Raw genomic sequence first — 17,288 nt, forward strand, 5'->3', positions numbered from 1 at the left:
TATTTTAAGTAAGCTATTATATCCGTAATGACAAATTATAGTAGTTCTCATTTTTTTAACACAGGAAAATGGCTGTATTATTTATACTGTATTTTTTCTGTATTCTTAAATTGCATATAATTTAAATGTAAAATTACACAAATAATCTGTAATATGTAGCTCATTATATTAAAGGTTTATGCCCATACTAGCTGTTTAGCATTTTTCTTTGTAATTTTAAAGTACATCATATTAGTTTTATATTTAGGTGTTTTTACATTTAACAATTCTGAACATAAATATAGCTGACTTACATCAAATAATGTATAGTCTGTTTTTAAACAGTAAAGCTGCACTACTCTCCAGGTTGAAACTTTCAGGCCTCTGCCCACACACCAGTTGATCCAAATTACTTTGCAAAGGAAATTGTGAACAGAGAAAAGTACACATAATCTTTAAAAGCTCAAACTCTCCAAAAAAAAAAAAAAAAAAATCCATTGACTTTCACAAACATGGCATACAGCCATTGTAAATTATTGGTATGTTATCTGATCAGAATGTGCATTTGTTATTTGTGTGAGAGAAAACCTATACCTATGGAGAAATTTGAAATTAGAAAAAAAACAGAGCATGGAGAAAAGGGTCTGAAAGGACTGGAATGCATACCATAAACTTTTGAATCTTCGATTTGTCAAATGTGCATGTCTGCATTATGGAAAGACCATAATTTACCATAGTTTACATTTTCCCATACCATGAATGCTGTAACGGCATTACCACTGCAGTCAACAGTGTAATCTGTAGACAAATGTTGCAATTATGACAGTATTTGCAGTAAGTGTTACTGTGGACAAAGGAATAAACCTAAACCAACAGGTGGTGTAACACTGTCTGCAATACAGCAAAGGGTCAGATACAGAAAATGCCACAGTTGTATGCACAGCTGCATTTAGGCATAAGAGTGGTTATACAGTTGAGACAAGGGATTTGCTAAAGTTCAAAAGGGTCATTATTGGTCATGTGAATGTAACTGTAATTTACGAGTATAGACAGACATGTACACACTGTCTGTACTCCTAAACCTAACCCTATTTTAACTCTAAATTCATAGGGAAATTATAGGTGAATAGTGAATAGCACACATACACTTGTAAGCATAAGTGAAAACACCATTTTACCAATTAATTACATGTAACAGCCTAAAAAATAAAAATCAATATACATACATATTTTCTATCTTTTGTTTAAAACTAGTTTTTTCTACAGTTGCAATGTTATTTGATGTCTCTCTTTGTTGCTTTGGTCGTGATTGGTTAATCTAAACGTCATCCAGGAATCTGGCCAATGACAACTGGGCACGCCTCCTACCGCTCAAATTTGAATTTACACACCAGTCCGTTGCTGCTCTGTTTATCTGCAGTCCTGCTCCGTTCAGTGCAGTAGTAATGGCTTTTACATGGATTATCACATATCTGACAGATGAATTCTTATTTTGACCGATTTTGAGTTATGCAGTGCAGATTGAGAACGAAAAAGCGTGAATATGAACACAGACACAATGGCTAATGGACACATATTGCAAACGGCAGAAGGTAAATACCATTTATAATTTTTCTACTGTTACTGTTAAAGTGATATGCTAATCATGATGACATAATCTGTTACTGTTTTGATATTATGTTTTAATAAAGATAAGGCTGTGTGTAATGACGATGTTGTGGCCATGATTTAAAGTGACTACTTTGTGTTTTTAAATATTTGTTTATATCATGAATGTAAATATATCCACATAACATAGTGCTACGAGTTACTGACGTTTTAATAGAGAAACATGCATGAATGACAGAATAAATAGCGGGACATGTATGATGTTAATACAGAAGGCCGCCGTTTGCTGATCTTATTTTTAATAACAGTATGAAATAGTAAAAATAACTAACGTTATATTGTTATTTTATTGTAAAATAAAATGTCTCACTGTGGAACATGAAAAACTGGCATACACTTGTTCAACAGAGAGGACATGAAACCATTCTTGGACTCTGAAGAATACTATGCAAACAATGCTTTTGGATCTACTGTTAAGTTTTTGTAATAAAGCTGGTGAGTAGGCTAAATTTCTGTAAGCCCACGTCTCTGTGTCACAGTATGGGTCGGACACGGGATGAGTATATAAAAATATAGATTTATTAGACACAATGAGTTTTAGAGGAAAAGGCAAGGAGGTAGAGATGATCTTGAATCCACACACACTATATCTTGTTCCAGGAGCGGAGACCGGGGCTTGACAGACAGACGGATCCAGGGGAGAACGATCTAGGAGGATGAGAGGAACACAAGGAGCAGACACAGAAGGTAAGACTTTTGAGGTAGGTAGAATTTAAAGGATATTGTTCTTTGTCTCAACAGGTAGCTGAAGAGGAGTCCAGGTCGTGTCGACGAGATCGGACGGTGAGTGTGTGTGGAGATGGTGTTTATATCTTGAGTGCTGGTGATGAGTTGATGAGGTGCAGGTGGGCGTGATCAGTACTCAGGTGAGGTGGAGCGTTGTGATTGGTGGAAGGTCGGGCCTGGCCGATCCGTGACAGTACCCCTCTCCACGGCCCGCTCCTGAGGGCCGCCCTCGGCGTCGTGGTGGTCTGCCCGGCCCGGGGTGCTGGCTGATCCGGGTGTGCTAGGTGGAATTCCTCCAGGAGTGTGGGATCGAGAATGTCTTCTCTTGGCACCCATGAGCGTTCTTCCGGACCGTAGCCCTCCCAGTCCACAAGATATTCTAGCTTACCACCACGGCGCCGAGAATTCAGGATTTCCTTCACCTTGTAGATGGTTCCGTCTTCCACGATGAGAGGAGAGGGGTTCCTCCGCTTGGCCAGGCCCTGGGGAGAGAGGAGGAGAGAAGGGTTTTAGGAGTGATACGTGGAAGGTTGGGTGAATTTTGTATTGTGGTGGCAGTTGTAATTTGTAGGTGACTGGGTTGACTTGCTCCAAGATGGTGAAGGGCCAACGAATCTGGGACTGAGTTTCCGGCTAGGCAGGCGCAGTCTGATGTCCCTGGTGGAGAGCCAGACCTTTGTCCCGGTTGGTAAGAGGATTGGCGGTTCTTCGGACGTCCGCAGCCATTCGCTGTCTGCGCACTGCCTGCTGGAGTTGGTGGTGTGCTGCGTCCCAGACCCTCTCGCTCTCGGAACCAGTAGTCGATGGTGGGTACCTCAGATGGTTCTCCTGACCAGGGAAACAGGGGAGGCTGGAAACCGAGTACACACTGGAAGGCGTGAGTCCAGTGGAGCCTTGACGCAAGGAATTTTGGGCGTACTCGGCCCAGCCCAGGAACTGGTTCCAAGAGTTCTGGCGGCCATGGCAGAAGGTTCGTGAAAACGCCCTATTTCCTGTATCTTACGCTCGGTTTGCCCGTTGGATTGCGGATGGTACCCAGATGAGAGGCTGACGGTCACACCTTGGAGAGAGAAGAATGCCTTCCATACTCAGGAGATGAACTGTGGTCCTCTGTCGGATACTATATCTTCTGGAATGGCGTAATACCGGAAGATCTGATTAAATAACATCTCTGCTGTCTGTAACGCAGTGGGAAGGCCTGGGAGAGGCATGAGGTGACAGAACTTTGAGAATCGGTCGACAATGACGAAGATGCAGGTGTTACCGTCGGAGATGGGGAGATCTGTAATGAAGTCTACTCCTAGGTGTGACCAAGGACGGTGTGGTATAGGTAGTGGGAGGAGTTTGCCGGTTGGAAGATGACGGGTGCTTTTGAGATGGCGCAATCCGGGCAGCCCGTGCACGAACCTTCTCACGTCCCTGGCCATGTTGGGCCACCAGAAGCGGTCTTGTAGCAGCGAGAGGGTGGCGTTGGCCCCTGGGTGACCAGTACCTAGGGAGGTGTGAGTAGTGTGAATGAGAGGGATTCGTTGGCACGTGGAACGTATTGGTGGTCAGGTGGGCAGCCCGGCGGATTGGGAGGATTGGTGGAGGCGACTGGAGGAGAGGTCCATTGGATGGGGCTGCTGATTATTTCTGTGGGTAGAATGGTTTCTGGTGATTCTGGGTCTTCTTGAGGTTGTGTAGGCGGGATAGGCGTCTGCTTTTACATTCTTGGGTCCTGGACGGTAGGAGATCTTGAAATTGAATCTAGTGAAGAATAAAACCCAACGGGCTTGCCTGGGGTTCAACCTTTTGGCGTCACGAAGATACTGGAGGTTTTTGTGGTCAGTTAATACCAGGAATGGATGAGCAGCCCCCTCCAACCAGTGTCTCCTCTCTTCTAGGGCAAGTTTGATGGCTAGAAGTTCCCTGTTGCCGATATCATAATTTCTTTCCGCCGGGCTGAGTTTCCGGGAAAAGTAGGCGCATGGATGGAGTTTGGGAGGCGTCCCCTGCTGCTGTGATAGGATGGCCCCGACCCCGGTGGTGGATGCATCGACTTCGACTGTGAAGGGTATGTTGGGATTAGGGTGGACCAGGGTGGTGCGTTGGTGAATGCTATTTTCAAGGTGTCGAAGGCTTTCTGGGCATTAGAGTTCCATGATAGTGTTCTGGGGTTACCTTTTAGGAGATCGGTGAGGGGACTGGTGATGGTACTGTAGTTTGAGATAAACCGGCGATAAAAGTTGGAGAATCCTAGGAACCTTTGGAGTTCTTTAATGGTGTTGGGTCGGGGCCAAGAGGTGATGGCTTCCACCTTCCCCTTGTCCATGCGAGTGCCACCACTGCTGATGATGTATCCGAGGAAATGGACGGTAGACTGATGGAAAGTGCATTTCTCAGCTTTGAGGAAGAGATGGTACTGGCGGAGGCGCTGTAGGACCTCCAACGTGTTGGCGATGTTCGCCAGGCTCCGGGAGTAAATGAGGATGTCGTCAATATACACAACCACAAAACGATGAAGGAACTCCCGAGCACCTCATGCATGAAGCCTTGGAAGACTGAAGGAGCATTGACCAGCCCATACGGCATGACCCTATATTCATAATGTCCAGTAGGAGTGACAAATGCGGTCTTCCATTCATCTCCTTTTCTGATGCGAATGAGGTTGTAGGCGCTGCGGAGGTCCAATTTAGTGAAGATGGTGGCACCGCGGAGTTGTTCCAACGCTGTGGGGACAAGGGGAAGAGGATATCGGAATTTAACTGTGATCTCATTTAGTTTCCGGTAGTCGATGCATGGCCGGAGGCCGCCATCTTTTTTGGCCACGAAGAAGAAACTGGAAGCAGCAGGGGAGGTTGATGGGACTATGTAACCTTGTTTCAACGCCTCCTCAATGTACTCCTCCATGGCCTTGTGCTCGGGAGGTGAAAGTGGATAGATTCTCCCGTGTGGTACTGGTTCACCCGGTAGGAGGTCGATGGCGCAGTCCCATGGCCGGTGTGGTGGTAGCTGGGCAGCTTTCTTCGGACAGAAGACATCATTAAAGTGGGAGTAGCAAGCGGGGATGTCCACGGATTGCTTCTCTATCGGGCTCTCGATGGATGTTGAGTGAACTGGAATGTGAATTGGGTCGTCGGAAACTGGTGATGGACGTCTGGGGAAACAGTGAGGGAAGCAACTCTCACCCCACTTTAAGACTTCTCCTGTCCTCCAAGATAGATGAGGGTTGTGCTGCACCAGCCACGGGCGCCAAGGATGACGTCCGCAGTGGAGCCCTCCAGAACCAACAGATGTATTTCTTCATGATGCAACTGACCAATTTGTAGACCAATTGGGCCAACACTCTGACGGACGCAACGTCTTGTTAGCGGTTGTCCAGTTATTGATTGGACCTCATAGGCGTTCTCCGTGAGTCGAGGTCGAGAGCCCGAGCTGATGGACGAGGGATCCGGAGATGAAATTCCCGCTGAGCCGGAGTCGAGGAGGCGGATACTGAAATTATACAGGAGCCGGCAGTAAGTTGTACGATTGTGGATAGAGGATTCAGTTTAGGTATGTGAGGACGGATGGTACTCACCACGGCTCGTGGGGTCAGTGGGCACTCCAGGATCCTGTGCCCGCTCTCGCCACAATACAGGCATAACCCTTGAGTGATTCTCCTGTCTCTCTTTCATCGATAGACGAGTTGAGTCAGTTTGCATCGGTTCTGGAGGGTCACTGGTTTCTGGCGGTTGCGGAGGAGGAGATGCAATGGCATAGGCGGTCTCATTACTGCAGGATTGAATGCGATTAGAGCATCGAATAGCCAGTTGGATAAATTTTTCCAGGCCATAGGTGTCGTCATATGCCGAGAGGTGCAAGCGCAGAGAGGATTAAGCCCTTGTCCAAAAGCGGTTAGGAGAGAGGGCTCGTTCCATCCGCTGGCTGCTGCGGTGTGCGAAATTGGAGAGCATATGCATGAATGGGTGTTGTACCCTGACGTAATCGATATAATTGCTCACCCACAGTCGAGTCTCCAGGGGAGCTGCTGAACACCTCTCTGAAGTGGTGCAGGAAGTTCTGGAACATTTGCGTAGCGGGTCCCGCCTGGTGCAAAATGGTCTCAGCCCAGCAGTGCCGGTCCAGTTAGGGAGGTGACTATGAAGGCTATCTTGGACTGATCATTCGGGAACATCTGCGGATGTAAGTCCATGGTGAGGTTACATTGTAAGAGAAAGCCATTGCATTCCTCCGCCGCGCCAGAGAAGGGCGCTGGCCTGGCCATGGGACTGGCGAAGATAATCGGAGAAGAAGTGTCAGAGGTGGTGCGAGTGGGTGATGATGGTGGAGCTGATGGCACTGGTGGTTTGGGTGTTTGCAGCAAGACTCTCTTGAGGGAATCCACCAGCTCCTGGAAGGGATCCGGTGCACTCATCTTGTCTGTGAAGCTGTGTTGGTCCGATCTTCTGTCACAGTATGGGTCGGACACGGGATGAGTATATAAAAATATAGATTTATTAGACACAATGAGTTTTAGAGGAAAAGGCAAGGAGGTAGAGATGATCTTGAATCCACACACACTATATCTTGTTCCAGGAGCGGAGACCGGGGCTTGACAGACAGACGGATCCAGGGGAGAACGATCTAGGAGGATGAGAGGAACACAAGGAGCAGACACAGAAGGTAAGACTTTCGAGGTAGGTAGAATTTAAAGGATATTGTTCTTTGTCTCAACAGGTAGCTGAAGAGGAGTCCAGGTCGTGTTGACGAGATCGGACGGTGAGTGTGCGTGGAGATGGTGTTTATATCTTGAGTGCTGGTGATGAGTTGATGAGGTGCAGGTGGACGTGATCAGTACTCAGGTGAGGTGGAGCGTTGTGATTGGTGGAAGGTCGGGCCTGGCCGATCCGTGACACTCTGTCAGTAAGTCAACAATATTGTTCTATTAAACCTGTTAATATTCATTTGTGTGTGTGTGTGTGTGTGTGTGTGTGTGTGTGTGTGTGTGTGTGTGTGTGTGTGTGTGTGTGTGTGTGTGTGTGTGTGTGTGTGTGTTTTCCCTCTCATGGTCCAGAGGTTTTGGGATTGAAAATCTTCTGCCACATGATCTTCCGTAAAAGTGAGTATACATGTCATACTAACATTAATTCTTTAAATGATCATGTGCTATTATACGTGCTGAAATGTGAACACAGCAAAGCAGGTAAACTCTGCACCAAGGCACCACTCTGATTCAAAGTTCATTCTTGAGTTTAGCTCACTCAACATGAAAACTCCCTCATCATTTTCTCACCCTCATGTCTTTTTTGATCTTCTTTTGTGTTCCACAGAAAAAAGTCAGTTATGCAGATTGGAAAAGACATGGGTGAGTAAATGATGACATATCCACCTTATTCTTCACATAAAAATGGACCATTTGTAGATTTTATGGGTCTTGCTTCCGGTCTCTTTTACTTCCAAATATTTTTAGCTGTACAGAACCGCTCGTTTTGCTGGTTGATATTGCAAATTGGTGTGTCTTACCATGTTATTTTAGTGTATTAGCTTAATTATGAACACACTGGTTTGTAATGCAAACAGTTTTACCGTTTACTGCATGTTGTTATTCTTGTCGTTGTTTCCTATAGCGGCTAATGAACTGGAAGTCTCACCCATAGGCTTACTTCCGTGTTTAGGAATAAGGTGGATAAGTATGATATCTTGAGTAATTTAATGATCTCCTCAAGTACATTTTTTAGACATTTCACCCCCTTGTGATAGAAAAACAGTGTAAACCGATTAATAATTATATTAGTTATATAAATATACAGGTATTAGCATATTAGCAATTGATACAAATATTAATTCTTTTTATTTTTTGGTGTACTAATTGGCATTTTTCTGGGTACAAAATTTATTTACTTTATGATACATCTGAGAAAAGTTGTTCATTGTTGTGAATACTAATTTCTTTATAACTACCATCTCAAAGTAGAGTACACACACAGCAGTGAGTAAAGAACACACCCAGAGCAGTAGTCAGCCATTTTTATTGTGCGGCCCGTGTGGGTAACGTGCCTTGCTCAAGGGCACCTCAGGCCCCGTTTACACTAGTGCGTAAAAGAGCGCTGTTCATTCACTCATCTACATTTCCTGCCAGTATTGAGACTCGAACCCATGACCTTCAGGTTACAAGTCTGACTCTCTAACCATTAGGTCACAACTAGATCATTAAATTAGCCAGAACGTCTCATAATGTCAAATGTTGTTTATAGAAAAGGTACACAAATGAAGTCCTTTTCAATAAATCTCTTTTTTAAATTTTTTTTTTTTTATTTAACCCCCAGATGCAGCAAGGATCCAGCTGATTACTTCAGATTTGGTGGACTGCTCTTTATCTGCTGTGACTGTCACTTCTGGTGCAGAATCATGGACCTTTATTTGTATGTTTTGATTTGACTTATTGCGCTTGTGTAGCTAGTATTCAGGATTAAAATACAATGTAATTTTTGTCCACATATATTATCAAAGCTATATGGAATCCAATAGGGTCAGTCAAATATTGAGAAAAAACACTATAAACCTGATTGGGAAAATACAAGCTAAAATACAGTTGCCTCCACAATCTATTTCAAAGAAAAAATCATGATACTATAACCCTAACTTGTAAGATAAAAATGTAATTTTTAGTTTTTCAATTGCTCCTCAAGAATTCCTCCTCAGGAATTTGTTTACATAAATTTACATCTAAATAATGAAACAGTTTTAAGCATGGAATACACTACACGACTTCTGAACAGATTTTTAAAACAGATTTTTGACTTACCGACTTTGTAAATAATGACAAAGGAAAGCTGGGCATCATATCCTTAAGCCTGGAATACACTACACGATTTTTGCCCTGATTTTCCGCCAATTTACAGTCAGGAGAAGTTGACACTAGTTGCCGAAAGTCAGAGCCAGTCTGCAGATTTGAGATGACAGATTCCATAGAAAGTTGCATAGTGTATGATAGTCACAGACTCCGTTTTTTTTAAGCTTCAGACTCTGATTCTATCCAGTCAGAGGATATCAAACGTTTGATATTTTCAGCCGATTTTACAATGCATATTGTTTTCATTTATCATGCGTCTCCTAGCAACAAGGCTCATGTTTCTGAGTGAGTTTGTTGTGATCGGAAAAACTTTAAAGTCTGGTAGTGTATGATCCTCAGTCATGTAGTGTATGATGCCCAGTTTTCCTTTGTCGCTATTTACAAAGTCAGTATATGTATGATGCCTAGTGTTTTAAAAATCTGTTCAGATTTTAAAAGTCATGTAGTGTATTCCAGCTTTTAGAATTAACAGTCATTTGAAACAGTGGCAATCTTGTAGATGTTTTGTATTTCTTCTTTTGAGAATATTTAATTCAACATCTGATCAAACTGTTCTGTTAATTGGTACAGTATTGTAAATGTTGAAATGTATTTCCTTTCAAATTTGTACTTTTTTTTTCTTCAAAAACTGAATGATTAAATTTTCAGTTTTGTACAGTATATGTACAGACTTTGTATTTTGTCTTTCAAAATAAAACTTTTAATTTACAATCTTGAGCATGCTTTAACACTTTCATTTTTTTGTTTGTTTTTTAATAACATGTAAAATAACAAGTGTTTCTCTGCAGAACTTTTGGGCTAGTGCTTTCAGCACTTTATTGAATGCGTTTGATCATAATAATCTAGGAAAAATCTGTAAAATGATAGTGTTCCTCTGTACAGTGTTTAGTGATGTCACTTTATTGAATTTGTCAGTAACAGTTTTGCACTGTAAAAAACAAAAAGAAAGAGTCCAATGACTGGCAGTAGCGGCTGCCAAACAAAAACCATAAAACTGAAGTAAATTTAAAAAATGGGACAAACCACACTCATATAATGGTGGAATACCATTCATAGGCCTTAAATACGGGACGATTCTATGTTAATGTCAAGCCCTGTTTGCAAATATGTGCTAATATTGCCAACTTCTTGGAAAATTATGGCAGACTGCTGATATTACTGAACTCATAGTGTGAAATATCCCAAAACATTGCTTTTGGTACCATATAATAGTCATAAATTGCTCAGTCAGTTGTTCTTTGTTCTCTCTTTTGTGTACATGCAACAGACCCAAGTAAATGTTAAGAGATGTGTTCACATCCTCACTGCCTTTTAGCATCAACATCAGGAAGGTTTTAGGTTTTGAAATTGAGTGATATCAGTTGTGTCTCCAGAAGATAAAACCCTAGCAGTTTGGGTGGGCCCATGATCTTCCATCTAGCACCACAGTAGAACCAATGTGACTTCTACATTAGATATGACAAACTTGACACAAACTATAACAAGCGTTTCATAATGTGTTATGTATAATCAATTATTTGGACATTTAACTCCTCTTCCTTTTGTGTTCACAGGTTGATGACAAATGTGGTAATGGCCAGTTTCAATAGGGATGTAATGCAATGTCTGTCCAACGTTGAAATCAATTTAACTTTGGTTTCTGAAGTCAACCCGATTTTCATTTTCAACCAAAATGCAACATCTGTCCAACGTTGGAAATTGACGGCAATTTGACGATGGGTTCTGACGTCAATCTTACGTTGGGTTCTGACGTCAGTCTGATTTTCATTTTCAACTAAAATGCAACGTCTATCCAACGTTGGAGATTGACGTCAATTTGACGTTGGGTTCTGACGTCAACCCGATTTTCATTTTCAACCAAAATGCAACATCTGTCCAACGTTGGAGATTGACATCAATATGACATTGGGTTCTGACGTCAATCTGACGTTGGGTTTTGACATCAACCTGATTTTCATTTTCAACCAAAATGCAACGTCTGTCCAACGTTGGAGATTGACATCAATATGACATTGGGTTCTGACATCAACCTGATTTTCATTTTCAACCAAAATGCAACGTCTGTCCAACGTTGGAGATTGACGTCAATCTTACGTTGGGTTCTGACGTCAACCCGATTTTCATTTTCAATCAAAATGCAACGTCTGTCCAACGTTGGAGATTGACATCAATATGACATTGGGTTCTGACGTCAATCTGACGTTGGGTTTTGACGTCAACCTGATTTTCATTTTCAACCAAAATGCAATGTCTGTCCAACGTTGGAGATTGACATCAATATGACATTGGGTTCTGACGTCAACCTGATTTTCATTTTCAACCAAAATGCAACGTCTGTCCAACGTTGGAGATTAACGTCAATCTTACGTTGGGTTCTGACGTCAATCTGACATCGGGTTCTTACGTCAACCTGATTTTCATTTTCAACCAAAATGCAACGTCTGTCCAACGTTGGAGATTGACATCAATATGACATTGGGTTCTGACGTCAACCTGATTTTCATTTTCAACCAAAATGCAACATCTATCCAACGTTGGAGATTGACATCAATTTAACGTTGGGTTCTGACGTCAACTCGATTTTCATTTTCAACCAAAATACAACGTCTCTCCGACGTTGGAGTCCAACGTCAACCTGACGTTATATTGACGTCCGGTGCCTGCTGGGTTATTTCATGTAAACAGGAATAGATCGCAACTTTTTAAGACTTAAAAAGATGCGATCTAATCCTGTTTACATGAAATAGGTAGCAGTGGCTGGGAAAGATAGTTTATTACAAGAGTACCCTACTGATCCACGGACAATAATTTAAAATTAAAAAAATTAATTTGAAAATAATATTAGAATGTTATTGTGTTATTGTGTATGTAGAATGTATATTACTATAGGCACAGCCAGTTTTACATATTGAAAGATTTATTTGAAAAATAAAATAATTACTTTATTATTTTTTTGAAATCTTAAATACATGCTGTACAGTTAATCTGAGTCATGCATTAATTTGAGCGGTGGCAGGTGGCAGCTATTATGGGAGTGGCTTGATGGAGCGCAGGAGAGATACAGATAACAAACCTGTATCAAAAATCTGCTTCAAAGATAAAATTAAATGAATTGCTAATTACACCATTGAAATAAAAATGTAAAGCATGTACGAATACTAGAAATCGTGAATATAAATAATTGTGAATCATGTAAAAAAATAAATAAACATAAAATAATGCACATTTAATTTATCTATTGTAACATTTATGTAGTTTTGTTTGCTTGGCTGTTTCCTTATATAAAGGCCCAGGAAATTGTCTAGTTTGTCGTCAGGTGTCTTTTTTTAATTCTATGATGTCATTACGTTGCTGTCTTGTTGCCAGCCAATCGCTGCATTGCTGATCGTGGTTACGAGTATCAATATATCTGCCCTTTTCGCGAACACAAGAATGCACAGTGCTCAGACAACTTAATTCAGATATTTTATCAAATCTGCAAATTCGCTTTAAGAACCAAAATAGCCAGAGATCAGTTATCAAGATTAAAAGATCTGGCATCTTTCAAATAATCTCAGTCAGATGTATTAAGCGAGGTATGAAGAACGGACCCCAGACACGCCTAAGAAAACTAGAACATACGGTCACCCTAAAATAGTTATAGTAATGTCTGGTCTACTTACATGTGGGATTTCATCATTTATAGTGCTGTATTTCACAGGATCTTCAGGTTGAGAGTAGATCTGCATTTCATACAAACACAAAAAACAATAAACAGTAACATCAAGAAACCAAAATGACTGTAGGCTACATGTCCTGGAAATATGTGAGTGGTGTAAAGTATGCTAATAGTGTTGCATGCATGTCAGAAATATTGTATGAAATAAGTCCAATAAATTCGATTAGCAGTTTGTTGGTCATAACTTTGTATTTATATTTCTGACATGATGCAGCACACATCAAAGGGTTATTTCCTATGCAACAAGCCTGTGTAAAAACGAACATCTCATTAAGAGAAAATGCCTCTGATGAGCTGGTTCTTTTAATAGATCGTTCTTACGATCTCTGTTTTAAATCAGTCTGACAAATGAAGCGGATAGAATAAACAGGCTATGACTCACTTTCTGAACTACCCGTTTCTTGGTCAACACCATGTAAAAATAGCTACGAGAAGACAAAAATATCAAATGCTTTTCTCATATTTGACTCTAAAACAATCTCTAGATTGATTAGAATGAAAAGGCTGTGTTATCAAGGGAGATAAAGATTCCTGTATACTAAAAATTAACCGGTAGAGCACATAACGTAGGGGTTAAAGACACACCTTAAGAAAACATTTACATTTATAATTATTAATTCAAATGTGCATTTTAGCCCTGTTGAACCCTATATTATCATCATACAAACATTTTCATAACTTGCTTCTTATGAAGGACTTACCATGTCAGTGGTTCTGCTGCCGTTTCTCCCTCTGATTTGATGTTTATCCTGTTCTTCATTTCAAAAAGGGGAAACAGTAATATCTGACATTAACTGCATATAGATAGAATCTGTGCTGTCAAAATAAATGTCAAAATAGCAGGGCATGATATAGAAATGTAGTGCAGCTCAAACTGACTGGGTCTCCATCTCCATCTCCAGGTGAAAACACCGACCAGAGTCAATAACAGCAGAAGTGATGCTAAAGCTGGAAGCCACACAGTCAGGAGTTCATTACTGTTGGCAGAGATGGGCACAAATACATCAAAATGTATTTAAAATAAAAAAAGTGGCATGTCTGAACTAGTTGATACAGGAAATCAGCAGTCTAATAAAGAGGTTGATTGGCAAAAAGTATTTTATGTATTTTGAAAATAAAAAAAAATACTAAGATCAAATGTATTTATATACAAAATACATTTGATTTTTTTCAAAGGTATTTAAATACAAAACAGTACTTTGTATTTCAAATACGTATTTTAAATACATGTATTTGAAATACTGCCCATCCCTGGGTGTTGGATATAAGGAAACATTTTAAACTCTTTATATTCAAAGAGCTCCAAAAAATGAAACTTAACCCTTTGAAATAATCAATAATTATTTTTTTATTTTTTTTGGAAAAGTGTGTGAAAAATAGTGTTTTACGGTCGGTCACAATTGTGGCCGGTGGGATAAGGTGAGTACGGAATTAGCATATTTCTGCAGTCATAAAAAAATTGTATATATCTTAGTCCAGCTATTTGATCACATTCTAGGGTTACTATTATGCATAAAAAAACCTTATGCAATATTGATAGGAACACTGAGATAAAAGACAAAAAAATTAAACCATCAGAGCATTTCAAAATTGTTACTTTTTTTGTAAAATATAACATCACATTTTTATATTAGTTCTACCAGTATTACAACATCAATATTGTAAAATTTTTGTAACATTTGAATTTTTAATTTAGTGCTATATTTTGTCATTGCAACATTTTAATGCGATTTTCACTAACAACTGCCATTGGATTTATATTGTAAACCTAAGTTCACCGTTATCCCACCGGTCACTATTGTTACTCATTCTATGACCACACTCAAAAAAACTGAATATATGTGAATTCATATATTAATACTAGACACTTTGAAGATAATGTGTACGAAAAATCTTTGTCATATCTTTATGTTAACATACTTTACTAGCCTTTCGTTTTGGAGCTTCATCTTCTCAAGGTGCAAACAGGAAATAAACTGCTCTGGTGTCTGGTTACCATGTGAAACTGTACATATTTAATTGAGACCTTTTATTTTTTCCATATTTGCAGGAAGTGCACTAAAACATCTGAAAAACTTTTTCATGGTCACTATTGTGACCGGTGGAATTAAAAATGATTTATTGATATAAACTCTACGGGCTTTTCACACTACGTTAGACCCTGGATTATCATTGCTACAGGCTAAACCTAGCTTTTAACCACGGGAAAACTACGTATCACATCTAGAAGCATGTTTAGCACAGTTTTTTTGCCCGAGGTTATAAAACAGAGAATTGTATAAGCAGTGGTTTCAGCGTTTGAGAAGAAAATATTGAATGTTGACAGAAAACACGTCAATTGGATTAAAGACCTTCATAATCCACCGAAAATACCATACAAGAAAAATTCGACTATGCCTGTAGGCCTATAAACATGTCACGTGCTATGTTCGTCCAATCAATGACACCACAAATATGCAAATTAGAACGCTAATCTGGGGTTAGGAATCATACAGTGTAAAATGTCAGTTTATGAATACCCAGGATTAATCACTAGTAAATTATAAGCAGTGTGTTACAAGACAACCCATGGTTCAGTTTATCCAGGGTTTAAAGACTCATGATTATATCTTTCAAGCATGAAAAGCCCTTCTGTTAAATGTATTTCAAAGGTTTTAGAATTAGATTAAGCCTTAATGATTTTATTTTAAACAATGCATATGTAGTAGCCTACTTTTGTGACTCCTCTGTGTCTTTTGTTTCATTATGTTTCTTGAGAATCACCGTTTCATTTCTGCAAAGACAAAAAGGAGGAGAAAGGGAAGAATAGCACTACCAACATTTGAGTCATTTGAATAAATATAACATAATAGAATATCACCAGAGCAACAAGGAAATGACTGTTAGTCATGAAATAAACCAGAGACAAACATAGAATAATTCCACAAAGATGAATATACAGGAAAGCCATTTACAGAGAACAGATTAAATACTAACACTTTGTCACTGACAGTGCCTGCGGATTAAAAAAAAAGTAAGTTTAGTTGTGTTTTATTTCATATGTAGTAGGCCTATCAAAACATTTATGATTTATTGAAACATTTGTACCTGGTTCTGCCTACAGTGAGTTGAACAGGATTCAGTGCCTCTCCAGCAGAGCAGAAGTACCAGCCAGAATCAGTCAGTCTCAGTCCAGTCATCAGCACAGTGAAGGAACTTCCCCCATCATCCTCACTGATTTGTACTGATGAACTCTGGGATGTGTTAGCCCTCCTCACTGTGTAACAGCTCTGATCTTTATATCTGCACCACTGTTTGACTTCATTCTGATATTCAGAACTGTAGAGACACTGAACACTGAGATCACCACCTTCATGTCCAGATACACTGCTGTTCACCACAGACACATCAGGAGCTACACACACACACACACACACACACACACACACACACACAGTTATTTGAGATTATAAAATATATGAGGAATAAGAGAGAGTTTAAAACGAAGAGAACTGAACATTAGAATGAGATTAAAACAATTGCAAAATGTCTTACCAGATTGAATCTTGAGATACGGCTCATATGTTATATTTATCGGTGGTTGTTCTCCAGTCTCCACAACACAATAATAATGTCCAGTCTGTTTGTTCTGCAGGTTTCTCATAGTCACAGTAAAGAGACTCTGATCAGGATGATCAATTACTGACAGATTCTGCTCTGTTGTGTTTGTGTATTTATTAGATTTATCAATCCCTGAGTTCCAGTATTTCTTCTGCTGTGTGTATTTCTTGTCATAATGACATGGGATGGTGACCGATCCTCCAGTCTGAACAGTTAATACATGGTTTAACCAACCGCTGTAGCATTCAACACCTAAACAAACAACACACAAACCATTATGTCCAACAATAAGCTACTACTTAATTTGTTCTATCTTCGAGTAAAACACATTAAAAACAACATGTACAGCTGAGCATAAAACCTGTCATTGGAAAACGCTAACTATTAGAAATGAACACAGCAATACATGTACTGTACTCTCACCTAAAATGAGGGAAAACCCAATTGAAATGTAGAATGTGTTTGTCGTTACATATGCGTTCATTGTGTTTCTCTTCCTGTATCTTGAGTTGTTCTGTTCTTGAGTGTCTTGACTTCCCTCTTTCCCTCATATAACACTTTTCAACCGGAAAACTGTCACTGGGGCAGGACCTTTTCAAAAAACACTTATATGTAGTGTTTAGAATCTGTTATGTACACTTTAGGTACTAATACCTTCAAGGTACTAATATGCATTATTTAGAAGTAGAGTACAGATAGGAAACCTTTTGAAAGGATAGCCTATAACAGCGTTTGTCGTAACACGTTTATTTGCATCTCTTTTGGATATAAAAATATATT

General features: G+C 40.0%; 1 protein-coding gene across 2 annotated transcripts; it reads right to left on the reverse strand.

The window, feature by feature from the left end:
- Positions 1 to 6,532: 6,532 nt before the first annotated feature.
- Positions 6,533 to 17,027, reverse strand: LOC131526988 (polymeric immunoglobulin receptor-like). Of its 2 annotated transcripts, none has more exons than XM_058755769.1 (8): positions 16,932 to 17,027; positions 16,443 to 16,760; positions 15,996 to 16,302; positions 15,622 to 15,681; positions 13,788 to 13,885; positions 13,610 to 13,662; positions 12,853 to 12,912; positions 6,533 to 6,981 (listed from the first exon to the last, which is right to left on the reverse strand). In XM_058755769.1, the coding sequence occupies exons 1-8, from the start codon at positions 16,990 to 16,992 to the stop codon at positions 6,871 to 6,873; spliced, it is 1,068 nt and encodes a 355-aa protein (XP_058611752.1). In that variant the 5' UTR covers positions 16,993 to 17,027; the 3' UTR covers positions 6,533 to 6,870. The 2 variants fall into 2 exon arrangements, with proteins under 2 accessions (XP_058611752.1, XP_058611760.1); XM_058755777.1 differs by having other exon boundaries at positions 6,533 to 7,254.
- Between the last annotated feature and the right edge of the window lie 261 nt (positions 17,028 to 17,288).

This window comes from Onychostoma macrolepis, chromosome 02 (assembly GCF_012432095.1).
Source record: "Onychostoma macrolepis isolate SWU-2019 chromosome 02, ASM1243209v1, whole genome shotgun sequence".
Classification (NCBI taxonomy): domain Eukaryota; kingdom Metazoa; phylum Chordata; class Actinopteri; order Cypriniformes; family Cyprinidae; genus Onychostoma; species Onychostoma macrolepis.